Source organism: Bos indicus, chromosome 23 (genome assembly GCF_029378745.1).
Source record: "Bos indicus isolate NIAB-ARS_2022 breed Sahiwal x Tharparkar chromosome 23, NIAB-ARS_B.indTharparkar_mat_pri_1.0, whole genome shotgun sequence".
NCBI lineage: Eukaryota > Metazoa > Chordata > Mammalia > Artiodactyla > Bovidae > Bos > Bos indicus.
In genome coordinates this window covers 25,671,520-25,690,682 of record NC_091782.1, presented here as the reverse complement: position 1 = coordinate 25,690,682, position 19,163 = coordinate 25,671,520, and the positions used below count along the sequence as shown (strand labels likewise).

At 43.8% G+C, this 19,163-nt stretch overlaps 1 protein-coding gene across 11 annotated transcripts in view; it reads left to right on the top strand.

Annotated features, from left to right (window-relative positions):
- PKHD1 (PKHD1 ciliary IPT domain containing fibrocystin/polyductin) overlaps positions 1-19,163 on the top strand; it is a 443,081-nt gene that overhangs the window by 12,054 nt on the left and 411,864 nt on the right. For 6 of the 11 annotated variants that reach the window (XM_070778111.1, XM_070778110.1, XM_070778108.1 and 3 more), the window contains exons 6-13: positions 3,392-3,449; positions 7,317-7,395; positions 9,317-9,391; positions 10,392-10,456; positions 10,966-11,005; positions 11,920-11,990; positions 13,474-13,575; positions 14,596-14,691. In XM_070778111.1, the coding sequence (XP_070634212.1) occupies positions 3,392-3,449; positions 7,317-7,395; positions 9,317-9,391; positions 10,392-10,456; positions 10,966-11,005; positions 11,920-11,990; positions 13,474-13,575; positions 14,596-14,691 (586 nt within the window). Of the gene's footprint in view, positions 1-493; positions 7,396-9,316; positions 9,392-10,391; positions 10,470-10,965; positions 11,006-11,919; positions 11,991-13,473; positions 13,576-14,595; positions 14,692-19,163 lie in introns of those variants that run through there. The other 5 variants (XM_070778107.1, XM_070778113.1, XM_070778114.1 and 2 more) reach the window with 5 other exon arrangements.

Below are 19,163 nucleotides of genomic sequence, written 5' to 3'. Positions count from 1 at the left end.
GAGAGGGGAAAGAAAAGAAACACTTCCTAAAATTGCACATTAAAGATATCAAGTCCTTCAGTGGTTCCCAGAACTCGGTAAGTTGATGAAAATTCACCAGGGGATGCAGTTAATGAGAGGCATTACATCTGTTTTTACAGATGAGAAACCTGAGACTCAGGGAGATTAAATAATTTGGCCGTGTCGTCAAGTTCATAAATTGTAGAGCCAGAATTTGAACCTGCGTTTAAATCCTCATTTAAATGGAAGCCCATAGAGGAGCCTCAAAGATTACCATTGGGCATCAGTGGTTCATCTTACAGAGATCATTTGGAGTATCAATGTGGTGAAGGGACTCAGGGACCCAAGTTGTACCTTCCTGTCTGCTTCACGGTTGATTTCTGCTTCTCTTTCCAATCCTCAACTGAAAGGGCATTTGCTGCTGCAATTCTCCTTCAAGCTCAGAGAGACAGCCAAAAGCAATCAGGGCAGGGTGGGGTGGGGGTGGTTTGGGGAGAGAGAGTGAGAGTTTATGAGCCAATGCTTGGGCTTATTTTAGAGGTTCCATATGCATTAATTTTATATTGGGGCTTAATGTTGTTTAGTCTACTGCCCATTTCAGATTGGTTTTATTAATACACTAAAATAATCTCTGAAAGCATAGGTTCTAGATTTTCCATAACGGGCAGTGGTTCAGCAGGGCCCCTTGCCATGGTTGTACTTCCCACAAGGAGCCTCCATTTAAGAGGGTTCCTAAGAACACAGTTCAGTTGTTAATTAATGCTCCTGTACAGCAAGTCTTCGTTTTCCAAATTCATCTCTCATACAATCTGCATTTTAATATAGGCAATTCATCTTTAGAATTTGCCATCAATTCACATTTGGCAACTTGTTTCTCCCTCCAAGGGAATCTTGTTTTCCAGAATTTTGCTTCTGCACATATGAGGCAGAAAGAAAAAAATTATTCTTTTTTATTAAGACTCGCACCACCACCTCTACAGTGTCTCAATGAATAAAACAGAAGAGAGATGGCTGGGCATGGTCCTTAATCACCATGCTGTTTTTGGTTTTGATGGCCTTTCACCCCAGATAATAGTTTTCCTACTGATTAAAAGATTAGGAAGGAGAGAGAGGGGAAAGAAAAGAAACACTTCCTAAAATCGCACATTAAAGATAGCAAGTCCTTCAGTGGTTCCCAGAACTCGGTAAGTTGATGAAAAGTCACCAGGGGATGCAGTTAATGAGAGGCATTCTGAGCTGAAGGAAACCCGGTGTCTGCCTTTGTTTGGGGACTGGGGCTAGGGGAACCGTGTGTATTAAAAATTAATTCCACCTCGCCAGTCCACTCCAAAGAGCCTGCTGCAGGCACTGACAAGTTAGAACAGCTCACAGAAGGTTTATCAAGCAGCTGGTGGCTCGGCTTTGTCACTCTCATCCTCTGCTTCTCAGCTCCCCATCTTGCTGCTGCCGACCCTACTTGGGCTCAGGGATCAGCATGAGGAAAGCCAGGTTTGGAAGCTCATTAATTTTTCACTCTGTCATGTCTCTAGCTTGGTGGGTGACCAGAGGCCTGTTTCTCTTTAAAAAAGTACAGCTTTATGTCATGTCAGCTCACAGAGAAATCACGAGTGGAGCCCTTTCCGAGGTTTCCCTCTGAGCCTGCTCCACCACCCTGAGGACCCGGGAGGGATGATCAAGCTCTCTTTCCCCTGCTCTTCTGGAGGAAGGCATACAGCTGAAGGGTAGACCCTGTATTTTAAGCTGGAAATCGACGGGTGTGTTTTCTTGTGTGGTTTGGACTTAGTTGTTTCATCTGCCTCCGTTTCTAACTTCTGGGAGATGGGGCAGTAACCACTGCTCTATTTCACGAAGCTCCCATGATAAAGTCCCAGTGGGCATGACAGTGGTCTGAAAGGTGTCCTGGTGGAGGTGGAGGTCTGGGTGCAGGAGGAGGCTGGGAGAGAGGGAGTGTACATTTGGCAAGTGTGTGTGGAGCTGTGTTAATCTTTATCCTTCGGTGCCAGCAGAGACAGCTCCCAGCCTGTGAAGTCACAGCATTCTTATTTTGACCCCCAGACTGTGCATATTTTCTGTGCACTCTTTTCTAACCTTTCTGTTAGGAAGGGAGGAAACTAACCTTGATGACAGACTGCACAGATGTGTGAATCAATACGTAAAGCCCACACTTGCCCAGACACCATCAAAGTCCGTTGATTCACGATGTCTGATGAGGGCTGGTGATTAACACTGGAGTTACTCTTTAGTGACCTTCTCCCTGGGAAGGTGGACTCCTGGGGTGCTGGAAGCTGACCAAGCAAAACAGTTTGCTGTCTTGGCTTTGCAGACGGGAGGTACAGTAGGTTTGGGGAGGGAAGGCGGTCTAGGCGCCTATAAGAGGTGGGGGTGAGGGTAGCAGGATGGGGAGACTGGGTCTCCTCCTGGGTGAATCATTAGCACGTGGCTCAAACCGCGGCCAGGGCAGTCCATCCTTATGACTCTCTGTTTCTTCCCACTGGCCCTGTAATCTGGGACTAACCCATAGGATGACAGGTGATATGGAATTCCTGGAATTGTCTCCTTTTCTCCTTTGCTTCCGGGCAGTGTGTCAGTTGTCTCAGATGGGGCCTCTCCATGCATTCACAAAAATGTAAATGTCTCCTTATACCAGGCTGTGCCCAGGGATGCAACCAATGACTTAGGCCTTGCCCCTGCCTCTCTGGAACTTATAGCTAGCAAATGACGCGCTGCAGGAGGTGACCTGAGTGCCACGACCAGGCTTCCCCTGCCTGTCCCATCAATGCTGGTTTCCTCCCTGGAGAATAATGTTGCTTCTCATTCGTTGCGTCATGTTCCCCCCCACAACAGGCACCTTGCATTTTCCCGAACAAATCTCCCTTTCGTATCTTTCAAACTTCTAATTTTCATAGCTTGCAAGGTGCTGACTGATAATAATTTAAGTTGCAATCCTTTCAATTTAAATAAGCAAATTATTGTCCAGAAAAGTTAAAAAAAAAAAAACACTTTAAGACCCCAAGATATCAAGTTGCAATAAAGGAATTAAAAGGTTGGTATTTTAAAGCATGGCTTGTCTACCTTTCCTTTGGTAAAACATGCTCCTGGTATGACCGGTGGGCTGGTAGAAACAGATTTGCCCAGGTGTGAGTGATAAATGGTGCAGGGAGACACATGACCTTGTCAGAGTCCCTTGACCTCATCCATGGAAGAACTATGATAACATCTATCGTCTCTGCTTCACAGAAATATCATGAAGATGAAAAGTAGTAGAAGTGATTTGAGGAAATACAGCGACTTGCTTCCGTAGATGAACGACCTGTGAGGAATGACAGGCTTCTTGTGTATGTTTTTGTGTTGTTCTAATGAAATGCTCACCGTGATAACATTTTCTAAACAGTTTTCCAGGGCACAGACACCAATTGTTTACAAAGTTAATCCACCCAGTGGAGTTCCAGGTAAGAAATCTATTAACAAAGGAATAAATAAGAATCTCTTTACCAAAGCTATTGTAAACTCTTCGACCCTGGTAAATGGTCTCCATAAACAGGAAAATCTTACCACTTCTCTGATGTTGTTTTGAAGGTGAGTGTCAACCTCTGGTTTACTTTAAACCTGGTTTGGTTTCACCTCTGGGCACTTTTGCTCTATTAGGTCACTGATAATCAAAGGAATCCTTACGTGAAAAGAAAGAGAGACCAGCAAAATCAAACCAGGTGTTTCTGGAGAATGGAGAAAATAGATATCATCATCACTCCTAAGTTTATAATCATCCACATACTGCTGCTGCTGCTAAGTCACTTCAGTCGTGTCTGACTCTGTGTTACCCCATAGACGGCAGCCCACCAGGCTCCCCTGTCCCTGGGATTCTCCAGGCAAGAACACTGGAGTGGGTTGCCATTTCCTTCTCCAATGCATGCAAGTGAAAAGTGAAAGTGAAGTCGCTCAGTCGTGTCCGACTCTTCACAACCCCATGGACTGCAGCCTACCAGGCTCCTCCATCCGTGGGATTTTCCAGGCAAGAGTACTGGAGTGGGGTGCCGTCACCTTCTCCACACCCATGTACTAGCAAACCTTTATTGACCCTTGCTGGGAGCCAGGATCTGTTCTAAGCTTTTGGTTTATATTATCTCATTAGATCCTCATAACACCTAGTGCTATAAGAACTATTATTAGTTCCATTGTTTAAAGGCATACCCCTAACGAGTGGTCAAGCTGAGGTTTGGACCCAGACAGAATCTAGAGTGGGCCCATGTACCTTACATTGATTGTATTTTGTATTGAGCCGAGTTGGGTGCCAATTGGAAGGCCATTAACTCTGGTCCTCATCCTGGGAGTTTGTTTATGAGTTAGCGAGCACATGGATATGCAGAGACCAAGAGGACAGAAGAGAAGAGAGAACGCTAGTGGGGTTGAGGCTGGACTCAAAAGAAAGCATTGCAACTAAGGCCTGCCAAGCCTGCTTTAAAACTAAGTAGTAAACAGAGCTAGGATTACATACAATTTGCAGTCTGATTCTTGACGAATTCCTACACGTATTTTAGGTTTCTTGTTTGTTCAGGGATTCCAGATGGTATAAGTATGGGGATACAAGTTGTTCAGCTTTTACTTGTGATTGGGTCTCAATACATGAACTGATCTAGTTTCGAATGGCTCAGGAATGTCGAAATGAATATCTTACTCAATGAAGTGTCTGTACTTTTTGGCGCATGTGTGTGTATAGACACACAGATGTATGTGTTTTTTAAATTACATCCTGAAGAATACGAATTTGGCATTATTAGTCACATTATTCACAGATCTGCTCCATTCCATTCATCTCAATAATCAAGACATGATCATGTTTTATTAAAAAGAGATGTGACCTGTGAAAGTCACATGCTGTCATTTCGCTCCCCCTGTTTGGACGATAGAAGCCTTGTTAGGATGAGGGATGAGGAGGGAGCCTGTTGTGAGCAGTGTGACGCAGGGCATCAGCTGGCACTCAGATTAATCAAGGCCATTTCCCCCACCCAGTTTGAGTTCTTCACACTGTCTTTTCCACCTTCAGGGAGAACTGGTTGGAGTGGTCCCTCTGGGCCGGATCCACATGGCTGCATCTTCAAAATCACTTTCCAGACGATTACTCTCATTTCCTTTGGGAAGCCTGCCCAGAGTAGCAGCCGCGGAGATGGGGGAGATAGCGGGGACAGCAGAGATATTTTGTGAGCAGTTGATTTCCTATATGTGGTTAACAGTCCTCCACTGTAACGTGGAATCCACCCCCTACCTCCCCCAGCACGTGGTCTGGCTTGGCCATTTGTCAGCTGCTGTTGGGCTTCTTTGTTTAGAAATAAAACAAAAACTCGTGGGAATTCCTAGTTTCTATAACCTCCTATTCGTTTTTAAAATTGTGCCCATCAGTTGTAGAAATCATGCCTGCCAAAGCCAGGAAACTGATCATTTAGCCCTAATGAAATGAAGGTGAGTTATTTTGCTAGATGGCAACAGTAGTAGAGACCTTCAGACTCTACGTGCTGTGCTGTGATTAGCTGCTCAGTCACGTCCAATTCTTTGCAACCCCAACCCCATGGACTGTAGCCCACTGGGCTCCCCACAGGGCTCCTCTGTCCACGGTGATTCTCCAGGCAAGAATACTGAAGTGGGTTGCCATGCCCTCCTCCAGGGGATCTTCCCAACCCAGGGACTGAACCCAGGTCTCCTGGATTGCAGGGAGATTCTTTACTGTCTGAGCCACCAGGGAAATCCAAGAATACTGGAGTGGGTAACTTATCCCTTCTCCAGGGGATCTTCCCGACCAAGAAATTGAACCAGGTTCTCCTGCATTGCAGACAGATTCTTTACCAGCCAAGCTACCAGGGAAGCCCTAGGCTTCCGCCAATCCCATGACCTTTGTCTAAGTCGACTAACTTCCCACTCATTGTACTCTTTCTCTGGTCAAGTGCCTGCCGTACTTCCTGGAAGTTTTCCATTGTTTTAGGACCAGTCATCCAATGACTGCAGCTAAAATCACTTCCTATTAATAAAACATGTGCACAGTATGTCAGGAGCATTACTTCTTGGTCATGTTCTTTTTTTGGCCTTAAGTGTAGCCATGAAGAAATTCAAAGTCCTCTGAAGTCAGTGGCCTCATGAGCCCTATAGGTGCCCTTCTCTCTTCTAATTTTGAGGTTTTGTCTAGTTAACCAGCACCTTTCTTATCTCTTAGCATTGTGATACTGGAAGATGACAGCCTTAATGGTTAAATTCTATCATTATCTGGAAGGCATACTCTTGCAGGTTGTGGGATTGTGTGGTGAACTTGAACTGCATTGCCTTGCTATGTTTGCTTCAAACCTTGCTTCATGCCGTTCCACAGATCTGAATCTAGGTGTTTTTCAACTGGAGGAAGTCAGCTCAAGTAGCATCTGGTATGGGTCCCAGAATGTTTCTGAGAAGGGGCTGTTCTAGATTTCTTTCCCAGGTCCTCTGAGCAGAGAAGTTGGGGGTAGTGCTGAGAGTGCCCTTGATGAAAAGGGTTGTTGATGCCTGCTCCCCTATTCCTACAAACTCAAAAGAGGCGAGTATCAGGGGAAAACTTGCTACCCAATGGAAATCTCTGCAAATTGCATAGAGGAGACCCAGCTGAGCAAGTCATCCTCATCAGTGAGCAAGGCAGTGCCAACTGTCTGTGGATCCCCATTTTGCCTGATGTTTGAACATAAGTATTTTTGTTGAATGAATACTATGTGCAGTGGCTCATTCTTTAAGCCAGGGCTCTGTTGCTCTCTCGTGTCCTTCTTTCTGACTTCCTACCCGATCAGTTCATCCGTGACATTTATCTTTTGTACTCTGAGATACAGAAAAAAGTTTAGTATTTTTGAATATCCATCCAGATCGTGTGATATGAGCCTTCTCTTATCACATGTGTCCAGAGGAAAGTCACATGGAACACTCCCAAAGAATATTATTCTTAAATCCCGTGTAGGTGAGTGGTCTATACACAGCCAAGAGGGGAACAAGGCGGTGTATTTCAGCAGGCCCTCCCTCCCTTCCTCCATCCCTCCCTCCCGGGGACTGAGGAAGCTCTGCTACTCCTTCTGCTCCATACCAACCTGATAAAGTCTGCAGTGGCAATGGTTGATTGTTTTTGCTTCTTTGATTGATGACTGGGTCGTACTTGGTGATCCTTTCCTGTTGTACAATTTATAAAACTGTGTTAGAATTCTGAGTCATGACCAGTTTGGCCATTTTGAGTAGAGATAACTGAAAACGAAATACAGTGTATGTTATATATTTAGAGTGTGAGCTGAATAGGTTAATTAAAAAAAATTTTTTTGAAACAGGAAAGCTAATACATGTGTATGGCTGGATTATCACTGGAAGGTCAGAAACCTTTGATTTTGATGCTGAGTACATTGATAGGTAAGTGTGTGCTTGTTTCTGTGTTCGACCTGTTACAGATACGCAGGATTGCTCCCTGAGACCGGCTTCCTTGAGAGCAATAAATTGTGAGCAGTTGGCACAGAACTGCTATTTTCCTCTTTGCAGTTTATGGTCCCTGGTGAGCTGGGCTTCAGCAAACTTGGCTAATGTAATTGCAACTGGTCGATTAAGTTGGTCCATTTATTCACTGACAACTAGTCACTCTGGGCACAGTGTGAGTTGGACTGTAATTGCATCTGTGGATTTTCTTTCTTGATTCTTCCCCTTTTCCCTCTTGTTTCTCAAGCTGGAATAAATCCTTTATAACCATGTGTGAACCTGACCACTGTAACATCCTTGTTTGTTATCCATCTGTATATTTAGAAATTCTGTTAGTGTGATCAGACAAAAATGTGGAAAATGTACAGAAAGCCATTGAGCTATTTTTAAAATTTATTTTATTGCAGTCTAGTTGATTTACAATGTGTTAATTTCTGCTGTACAGCAAAGTGATTCAGTTTTATGTCTATCTCTCTCTCTCTATATATATATATATATATACATTCTTTTTCATATTATTTTCCATTATGGTTTATCACAGGACACTGAATATATTTCCCTGTGCTATACAGTATGACCTTATTGTTTATCCATCCTATTAGTATATGTAATAGTTTGCATCTGTTAATCCCAAGCTCCTGATCCTGTCTTCCTCCTCTTCTCCTCCCCCTTAGCAACCGCAAGTCTGTTCTCTATGTCTGTGAGTCTTTCTGTTTTGAAGATAAGTTCATTTGCATCATATTCTAGTTTCCACATATGAGTGATGTCATATGGTGTTTGTGCAAGCAATTGAGTTTTTAATATTTTGGGGGAATGATTAGGGCTTCTCTAGTAGCTTCGTGGTAAAGAATCTGCCTGCCAAGCAGGAGACATGGGTTTGATCCCTGGGTCAGGAAGATCCCTTGGAGAAGGAAACAGCAACCCACTCCAATATTCTTGTCTGGGTGATTTGATGGACAGAGGACCTTGGTGGGCTTGCAAAGGGTTGGGTACGTAGGATGCCGATGTGACTTTTTTCATTGGAGACTTTTAAAATGGAAAGTGAATTGAGATGTTCGTGAGAACCTCTAAGCAACTGTGGTTACTCAGCATGAAGCAGTTAGAGTGAGGGTTTATAAGGTAGAAGGACCACAGCCTCATGAGATGCTCTGCTGAGGGACGCCACATAGTATGTCTAATTTTTCCTCTACCCCTTGGATAGAGTGGGGGAATCCTCATGTTCTGCTACAAATCTTTGATTTTGAAGTTGACTGCTTTCAGGATCTACATTTCTGGCGTAAAATAATGGTCAGGGAATTCCCGGGCAGCCCAGTGGTTAGGACTCGGCACTTTTCACTGCTATGGCCACAGTTGATCCCTAGTTAGGGAGCTAAGATACAGCAAGCTAGGCTGCGGCCTAATAATAATAATAAAATAGTCAACTTGTCTTGAATGGAAATTACTCTTCCCATGGAGGCTTGAGGCCCCAAGTACATCCCTGACGGTATGCCATACTCAGTACTTGGTCCCATCGCAGCCTTGGTCTGGGATACTGTTTGGGAGGAACACAGGTGTACACTCCTCAGTGGCTCTGTGTAGACCCAGTATAGTCAAGGAGGAGATGATGATGATTTTTCTGGAAGGGGCAGTGCTCCCTCACTGGTGTGAAAGTATGGGCCACAGATGAGTGTTGTGCATCCTGCCCTAGGGTTGAGGGTCTGATTTAGCATCTCCTCTGGGGACAGTCCCCAGCCACCTGCACTAATGCCCCATAAGTTAAGAGATGAATGTTCACAATAGTGTTTCCTCTGAGTTTTTCCAGAAATGTTTGCAGAGAGCACTCCCTCTTGACTTGTGTCTGTTGTTCCCCTTTTGTATCCAGTCCACTGATTTTGGAAGCTCAGGGAGACAAATGGATCACTCCTTGCTCTCTTGTAAACAGACAGACGGGATCCCGGTGAGTATCTTTCTTGCCAATATCTATGTTTTTAGGCTCTCCCACGTGGGCATAGCACACACATAAACATCTATTTTTAATTTAAAGCACCCATGCCTGTTGACTGCCTCATCTTTAGACTTCCTAGAAATGGCACAGTCATCGATTCACAATGCAACCTGAAGTGGGTTCAGAAAGCTTTCTTGAAAAGACAGGTAGCTAATAATAAGTGCTTACTGCATGAACACTTTCACATTGAAGGCAGCCAATAACCTTGTAAGTACATACAGCTCTTAGTCTCACTTTACAGATTTGGGAGCTGAGGCACAGAGAGGTTAAGTAATTGCCCAGAGTCTCACTACGAGCAAGTGGCAGAGCTGGGATTTGAACCTGGGTCCACTTACTAGCCTCTGGAGTTCATCCTGTTAACCACTGTACTATATCCAGAGTTCATCCTCTCACCCACTGTACTGTATCGACTAGCCAGAGGAAAAAAACACTAAAGTTTCAGTTGTTCAATTGTTTATTTATTACAAGGAAAATTTAGAAAATGAGTATCTATGTGCTTACTTTTGAGATAATCAACATTTTTCTGGCTTTTTCAAATCACTTGGGACTGAGTGGGTTAACCTTCTGTACCCTATGACTTACCTTTTTGGGACTAGTGTTTAGAAGAGGCAAATTGTATAATGTGATTTCTTCCTGGTATCTTCCATTGGTTTGCTCAGAATTTTCCTGTTTCAGGTTCAAACTTGCTAATAGACTTTTTTTGGGGGGAGGGTGATAATGATCTTGCTGTCCTTGTCATAAAACAGACTTTGGAAAGAAAGAACCCAATGGAGGTAAGGAGTACGTTAAATTTTGTCTCTCACACTATGTGTTTGACTGGTAGTGTATGTATTGATGATAACTCTAGTTATAATTTTATTTTGTTTTATAACTTTCCTGGGTAAAGAACCAGAGCTTCTGAAGTGAATTGCCAGGTAATTCTTATCTCTTACCTTTTCCTGTTTTTCCCTAGCTATCCTATTCAGGAAGACCATGGTCTTGGGACTCTGCAATGTCGTGTGGAAGGCAACTACATTGGTCTGTTTGAGAAGTAACAGAATTTTAAAGTCTTATCCATCTGTGTCTCTGTGTCCAGAAAAAAACTATTTCAAGAATTGGTTCTCTTGAGAATGATACTAATAATTACCATTTGTTGAGAATTCTCTGGGAGACGCTCTAGGAAGCAGCTTAAATATAAACTAAATTAATCCTCACACATGCACCTGTGAGGCTGGTGGGATTGTTCTTGCTTTGTAGGAAAGAAAGTTGAAGCTAGTAACCAGTGGAGCAGGATTTATCCTTCTTGGTCTAACTCCAAGCCAGTTCTTAGCTGCTCTATTGCTATTACATTTATCCTTGTATTGTTAGACGTCGCCACTGCTGATGCAATGCGAGTCTGGAACGTGTTTATTTCGAGCACTGTTAGAGACGTTAAGGTGCGGGTGGTACCTTGGTGATCGCTGGACTTCTTGCTTTATGATAGCGATGTCCTGGCCCATGTAGTTCATGCAGGTTCCTGTATTGATGCTTATTTCTGTTTGTTACAGGCTCCCAGAATGTTAGTTTCTCAGTATTTAACAAAGGAAAGTAAGTAACTGGGAGGAAGCAAATTTATTTTTATCTTACATTATCTACTCTCTTGTCTTGCTTAGTTTTCTTTAACCTTTTATAATGGAAAATTTCAAATGTATACAAACAGTAGTGTAATAAATCTCCAGGTACCTACTTGATTCTTTTTTTACACCTGAGTGAATATAACTGTGTCCTGTGCACTCATCTTGAAGTGACATAAATGTTTCAATGGGATAAAGATACAGAATTTGGGGAATTACTTAAGTAATCTCATAATACTGGAATTTTATTTTATTTTTTTTAATTTTTTTAATGGAATTTTAAAACAGTACATAGTTCCATAAAGTGCTTTGTGTCATTCCAAGAAATGACTTCTTTAAGATGGAAGGGGTCCAGATTTTATAGAACTCTGGAGAGAGAAATGTGGAGTCTGGATTTCTGCTTGCCTTACCTCATATTCTGACACTATGTACTTTTCAGTGTTTCCTGAAAAGGGCATTGCCTAGCTGATATTAATTTCATTGTGAAGATAATAACACATGACCTACAGCTACTCAGCTCAACATAGGGAGATTTGCTCTTTGTGTCTCTGACTCTTTTTTAGGAAGGAATAAAACTAGCATCTATTGACTACCTCCCACGGGCCAATTCCACACCAAGCCCTTTCACATTCATTATTCCGTTTAATGCTAGTCACACTCTGTAAAGTAGGTATTATTATTCCCATGTAATTTTATAGATCAGAAAACAAACTTTGCCCCATTGGTATTCTCTAGTCATCAAAAGGAGCCGGTATCTAAACAGTTTTAAAGATCACTAAAAGTTAGTGATCTTCTTTCAAGCAATCTAAAAAATGAAATCCCAGATGCAATTTTCATCCAAAACACAATTTTGTGGGTTTTTTTTTTTCTTTTTTTCTTTTTTTGGAGGTCAGTGATACACAAGGATGCATGGCTGGTCAGTGCGAAGCAAGACCTTTTTCTGTACCAGACGTACTCAGGTACCATTTTCCTTCACGGTATTTCTCCCCCCTTCCCTCACACCACCCTGGACCTTGAACTCTCTCTGACTTCCTCTGGCCATTTCTCTATGATCATTAACACCTAAAGCTTTCCCTGCAGTCATTGATGGCCCTTTGGTTTTGTGTGAGAATAAGTTCCTTGATGAGTGTTGACTTTATTTACTATATTAACTTTTTGAATATTAAATTTAATATTTATCTATTAATTATTGAAATTAAATTCAAAGTAAAATTAAAATATTAGAAGAGGCTTGGTCATGGATTTTTATACAAAATCTAGGGATATAGACTGAGTAAAAGAAAGGGGAATCATCCTTATTGTATGTTCTAAAAGAATAACAGAAAAGAGATGGCGCTGAAAAATCTAAAAGCACATCTTTGTAGTTATTTTAGCATCTTACCTCTGAGTATTCATGCAAGGATTTATGATTTGCTGATACAGATGCGAAGTTTGTGTTGCTATCTGATGAGTATACAAAAAAAACCAAAATCTGAAAAACTGGAAACTTGCATGAAATTGTGAACTCAGTCTAGGACTAGAAAGCTGACTCCTGAAAGTGAGTGCTAGCTTCTCAAGTTGAGTACAATCTCAAAACCACTGAAAAGTTGTGAGGCTGATTCAAATCCCAGAGGCAGCAGAAATCTACCTTTGCCAAAAGTGCAAGAAATTTCCTAAGTGAAGGGGTCGATGCCATTCACTCTGTAGGTGGCCTACCTCTGTCAAAGCTGGATTTTGACCCTTGCTTTTGTTTTGGAGTGGTAACCACTCATAATTAGCCTCTTTGTACCTTCAATTAATGAGAGAACATGACTACTTGTTCGCTTTGAGGGGATGAAACTTAGAACTCTCAAAGTTTGATCATAGGAGGGGAAAAGATCAGAAAAAGTTAAATTCCTGGGGACTTGTGGCATATGACAGTGTAACTCATTCTTTTGCTTAGAGCAAATCACAGACTCATATGTGTAAACTGAGACCTTGACCAATGCATGCGGAGTTGAGGTCTCTATAAAGTATAACCTATTGTTCTGTGATGTATAAATAGGGTCCTTGAAGTGAGGAGACAGATGTCCTAAGAAAGCCTCATGGTATGCAGGGATTTTTGCTGACAGCATGAGCAACCATGGGGAAACTCATGGGAAAAGCTGCAATTCCCACTCTTTTTAAATATTGATCCTGTATAGTGGCTCAGACGGTAAAGAATCTGCCTGCAGTGCAGGAGACACAAGAGATGTGGGTTCGATCCTTGGGTTGGGAAGATCCCCTGGAGAAGGATATGGCAATCCACTCCAGTATTCTTGCCTGGAAAATCCCATGGACAGAGGAACCTAGCGGGCTACAGTCCATGGGGTCACAAAGAATTCGATAGGACTTAGTGACTCAACAGCAGCAACATGATTATATTATTATTCGGGTCACATCCTGGATTATATTTGGAAACTTACTTTTCTTTTCCTCTTGCAGAAATACTGTCTGTGTTTCCAGAAACTGGGAGCCTTGGGGGAAGAACAGACATCACAATTATAGGAGACTTCTTTGACAACCCTGCTCAGGTTACCATTGCAGGTAAGTTGAAATGACTGAAAAGAGTTCATACTTGAATGCTGTAGGATATTATATATCTCTTTTGGCCTGGAGAGGGTGGAAGGGAAGCAATCTTTGCCTCTTCTGACTCCTCCTGGGACCCTGTTCCACGGTCTTTGTCCTATGTTTGGTTGAGACTGGGAAAAGGAGGGGATTTTGGCCTTGCAGCTCTGCAAACATGTAACAGAATGCCCTGTTGCAGATACACTCACAAATCAGAGCAAGTCCCTTTGGTGTCCCCATCTGGGGAGGGAAGAGAAGCAAGGGCACAGCTCCTCTTCACAAAAGTATTTCTTTTAAGGGCTTCCCTGGCGGCTCAGATGGTAAAGAACCTGTCTGCATTGCAGGAGACCAGGGCTCAATCCCTGAGTTGGGAAGATCCCTTGGAGAAGGGAATGGTTACCCACTCCAGTATTCTTCCCTGAAGAATTCCATGGATAGAGAAGCCTGGTGGGCTACAGTCCATGGGGTCCCAAAGAGTGGGACATGACTGAGTGACTAACATTTTCACTTTATTCACTTCTCACTCCTTCTAAAAGGCAACCTTACTCCCTCCTCCTTAGCCCTGTTTGTAGGAATAAGCAGGAGTGGGTGGGCATTTGTTACACCAATTCTTCTGGAATGCCCCCTGGGCAAATGCTTTTGTGGAACCTGCCTAGAATCCTTTGTTCTGCCTGATGGGATGCTCTTCTAGCTGGTGACACCAAGGATACTGGACGATGTTTTCACACTCTCCTGTCACAGTTCCCTTCCCTAGCTTGGTCATCTCCAGGGAACGGCATGGCTAACATTGCTTTCTTCCTGATTGTTCTAAGTGGCCTGTGTTCCACTGCTCTGCATTCTCTCTTTCTTGCCTCCTCCCACAACTTTCTCGCTACTCTCCACTTCCGGCCTTTTGCCCTGCAACAGGAGCCTGTCTACTTTAGTGTGGTCCTCTGGCCACATCTGTATCTCCACTGATATTGCTACTGAGATCTGAATCTAATTTAAATTCCCCCTCAGGCATTCCGTGTGATATTAGACATGTGTCTCCCAGGAGGATTGAGTGTACCACCAGGGCCCCGAGTAAAGGTGCAAGGCTCTCTGCTCCTCAGGCAGGTAAGGAAGTCGCCACGGTGACATTTTTTAACCACAAGGGGCAGGAAGTGGAAAGGAAGGCGTTTGAATCTGATCTCAGCTGTTTGATTGGCTGCTCAGTGAGTCCTGCATCATGGATCAGAGCTTTTCTTTCAGAGGTATTCTTAGCTTTACTCAGATGCTTGACAACACCCGGGACTCCTAGCCCCAGGCGACTGAATGGCCAGTGGGTTCAGTGGAAACCACAATCCAGGAAGTGTAACTGCCATCAAGATGTTCCCATAGTGATTGGTGGAAAAGCCTGAGCTGCCTCCTCCATGCTCTGGGTCAGTTGCACTCCAGTTCATGCTCTAAGAAGACAGAGCAACAGACTGCTTCTTCTTTGCTCATAGGACGGTTAGATGAGGCAGAGAGTGGGGTGTAATGGGGTGCATTTAAATGTTGTTTCTTTGCTGTTGTGAGCAGCTGTCTGTTACTCTGAAAAGTAGAGCTGTATTGTGATGGGGCCACCAGAAACAGAGGGGGCAGGGGGGCAGGTTCCACTGGTCCTTTTTCACTATTTATTTATTTTTGGCTGGATCTTCATTGCTGCACATGAGCTTTCTTCGTTGTAGCGCACGGGCTTCTCACTGTAGTGGCTTCTCTCGTGAAGCACAGGCTCTAGACGCATGGGCTTCAGTAGTTGTGGCACACTGGCTTAGTTGCCCCATGGCATGTGGGATCTTCTCGGACCAAGGATCGAACCCATGTATCCTGAATTGCAAGGCGGATTCTTAACCACTGGACCACCAGGAAAGTCCACCTTCTGTGTTTAAACCTCCTACCCCATGTCTACAAATTGCAAGTGCACCAGGGAAGCACTTTTCTGGGAAGTGTTAGAACAGGATCTCAGGTGTAGTTAGGGATGAAGGGTAGTTGGTGTCTGGAGTCCTACATGCCCCACAGGGGCTGACTTCACAGTTAAAAGCACAGGCAGGGGAGTTCATCTCCTGAGTCTCATCGAGGGGAAAACTTTCTAAAGAAAGGCCATTCGGGTGTAAAAACTCATTCAAAGCTTAGGCTGGGCATTCTCCAGGTCCCTGATCTGTGGTCTTTACTCAAGGAAAGCTCTAATCCAAGGTAACAAATGACTATATGAAGCAAGTGATGGAGAAAATGTGAGTCTGAATTCAGGGAATAGAGAGTCTGATTCCTATCACAGCGGTTCCTGCTGGAAGCTACCAGGGTCGTGGTAGGGGAATTTCCTGAGTGCTGCTGATTTTTTTAACTTGAGGAAGTAATTTTTATTGCATTTCTAGGCTTCCTTATTACATTTAGCAGGCAAGTTTGAAGAATGTTGCTCTAAAATAAGATCAAAAGAGTTTAAAGTGTACATTATAAATAAAATGTATATAGAAAACACAATGTGGCAGTTCTGGATGGTTGTCAGTGTCCTTTATACAATGCTTTTGGAATTTCTTTTATGGAAGAGTAGCAGGGGTGGGGTGGACAGGCAGCTGTTAACATTCGATCGTTAGCTCTAGACAGGCAGATCACAGTCTCCTCCCCAGGGCCCTCCAGGCTGTCTGGTCTCAGGCTGGCGGGTGAGCTGGGGGTCTCAGGGACAGGATGAGGGCTGTGTCCTGCAAAGCTCCCAAGCCCTCACCCCAGCCTCCCATTGACCGGCGCAGGTCTTGAGTCAAGGACGACTTCTCCCCTTATCTTTGCCTCTGCGACCTAATGGCGACAGGGGTCTCCATGGGTTGCAGTTCATGGGATGCAGCCCCGATTTGGGCGGCCTGAGGATCCTGAGGGGCAGCTGGAGTCCTCTGTGATGGTGACTGGGTAAGGTCTGGATACCTGAGGGCACCGCCAGCTGAAAGCTGCCTCCTCAGCTAGGCTGGGCACTGGCAGGAGGACCCAAACTTGAGTGCTGGCCATACATTCCCTGGGCAGGGTAACCAGCACCCGCAGGGACCCCCCCTCCTCTTAACTAGGACCTGGATCTCAGAGGGTGAAGGTTGAGCCTTCTTGGGACCTTGCCCTTTCTTGTCAGAACAGAGACTAACATTTGTTTTGATGGAGACTGGAACATTATGGCCTGACCTCAAGAACAAAAGATCTGACACCTAGAAATTTGCAACAACTAATAATGCCCCTCCCTCACCTTCCCTATAAAAGGACTTTGCTGAAAAGCTTTCAGGGAGCTTGGGTTTTTTTTAAAGTCATGAGCCACTCTTCTTGCATGGCTCTGCGGTAAACCTTTCTCTGTTCCAGGCTCCGATGTTTTGGTATTGTTTGGCCTCAGTGTGTATCGGGCACACAGCCCTGTGTTGGGTAATAATGAATAATAATTCATGCATTGGGTAACAGGACAAATGATCCTGTTTTGCAGCTGTTGTCAGTAGCAGGCGTGGGGCACTTGGCAGTGTTCGGTCCTTACAACTGGGATGGCGGTGCTACTGACCTCTAGTGGGTAGAGGCTGGAAGTGCTGCTAAACATCCTTCAGTACAGCCCTTAAAACGCATTGCAGGCAGCACCAGGGAAGCCCCACAATGGAGTTATCCAGCTCCAAATATCAATCCTGCTGAGCCTGAGAAACCTCAAATAGTACATTAAAATATGATGTTATTTTTCTGCTTATTCCTTATCTGTTTCCCCTTCTTAGGATTTAACAGGGAATAACAACAGGAATTAAAAATAATAATAACAGCCCTAGCTATCCTTTACTGAGTACTTATATTTCCGGCTCTTTGTATATATATTTTAAGCTCCCTTTGTCTTTTTCCCTCCAGATTTGTCAAACTGACTTTACTTCTCCCCACGGCTTTATTGAGATATAATTGCCGTGTAACTCAGCTCCCTTAGTCTTTAGAGCAGTTTCTCTGTTTACTATTGACCCCATTTTGATGCAGGAGAAAATAAAGATGTGAAGCAGTTTGCTCAAAGCTGCCCATCAAGTAAGTGGTAGAGCTGGACTCTGAACCCATCCATGGGTGATTCCAGAGCTTTTACCGTCAACCCAATTAGTAGCCAGTATAGGAGAAGGCAATGGCACCCCACTCCAGTACTCTTGCCTGGAAAATCCCATGGACGGAGGAGCCTGGTAGGCTGCAGTCCATGGGGTCGCTAAGAGTTGGACACGACTGAGCAACTTCACTTTCACTTTTCACTTTCATGCATTGGAGAAGGAAATGGCAACCCACTCCAGTGTTCTTGCCTGGAGAATCCCAGGGACAGGGGAGCCTGGTGGGCTTCCGTCTATGGGATTGCACAGAGTCGGACACGACTGAAGTGACTTAGCAGCATTGATAACACAATGCAGTATTTTAAAAAGCAGAGACATTACTTTGTTGACAAAGGTCTGTCTAGTCAAAGCTATGATTTTTCCAGTAGTCATATATGGATGTGAGAGTTAGACTATAAAGAAAGCTGAGTGCCAAAGAATTGATGCTTTCGAACTGTGGTGTTGGAGAAGACTCTTGAGAGTCCCTTGGACAGCAAGGAGATCAAACCAGTTAATCCTAAAGGAAGTCAGTCCTGAATATTCATTGGAAGGACTGATGCTGAAGCTGAAGCTCCAATACTTTGGCCACCTGATGTGAAGAACTGACTCACTGGAAAAGACCCTGATGCTGGGAAGGATTGAAGGCAGGAGGAGAAGGGGATGACAGAGGATGAGATGGTTGGATGGCATCACTGATTCAATGAACATGAGTTTGAGCAAGCTCTGGGAGTTGGTGATGGACAGGGAATCCTGGTGTGCTGCAGTCCATGGAGTCACAAAGAGTCGAACATGACTGAGCAACTGAACTGACCTGTACTGACTGATTACACATATGTCTTTGGTCTCAGGGTTTTTTTTTTTTTTAATATAAAACAAATAAATAGATGACATTTAGAATGTTATGTAATGGCAGCCTGTCACATGATTTGCTGCATGTTCACAAACTGAGGTCAGGACTCATGAAAAATGTGAGGATTGCCAATTTTGGGGGACAAAGAGGGTTTAGGGAATAGAGTTCTCATGACATTAAAAGTGCACTGAAGTGCACTCCTGGCTTCACAAGCCTTTTTTGCTTTTTCGCATTTTTCTCTTATCTGGACACTCCCATTAAAAAGCGCTCCTTGGTTCTTTATGGTCCTCTGAGAAGATGCCCCTTACTGCTCCTTGTCAGGTGTCTCTTTCTCAGAGGCTGAATTCTTACACCTAGCAGTAGTTTCCACCTTCTAGAACATTTGTATTATCTTTATTTATTTTGGGGGGTATTCTTTCACTTAAATTTATTAGGATAAAGTTGCTTTACAATATTGTATAAGTTTCTGCTGTACACCAAAGTGAATCAGCTCTATATACAGTCTTTACAATGTCTCACATGATTACTCCATCTGGGTCTCAGTTGACTCACCTTCTAAATTGTTCCCGTATCATCTTCATCCTGAATCTGTAGTCAAGAAGTTCCCCCGCTTGGGGCAGAATCCCCCTCTGATGTTTATGAGGCATACGTGTCTT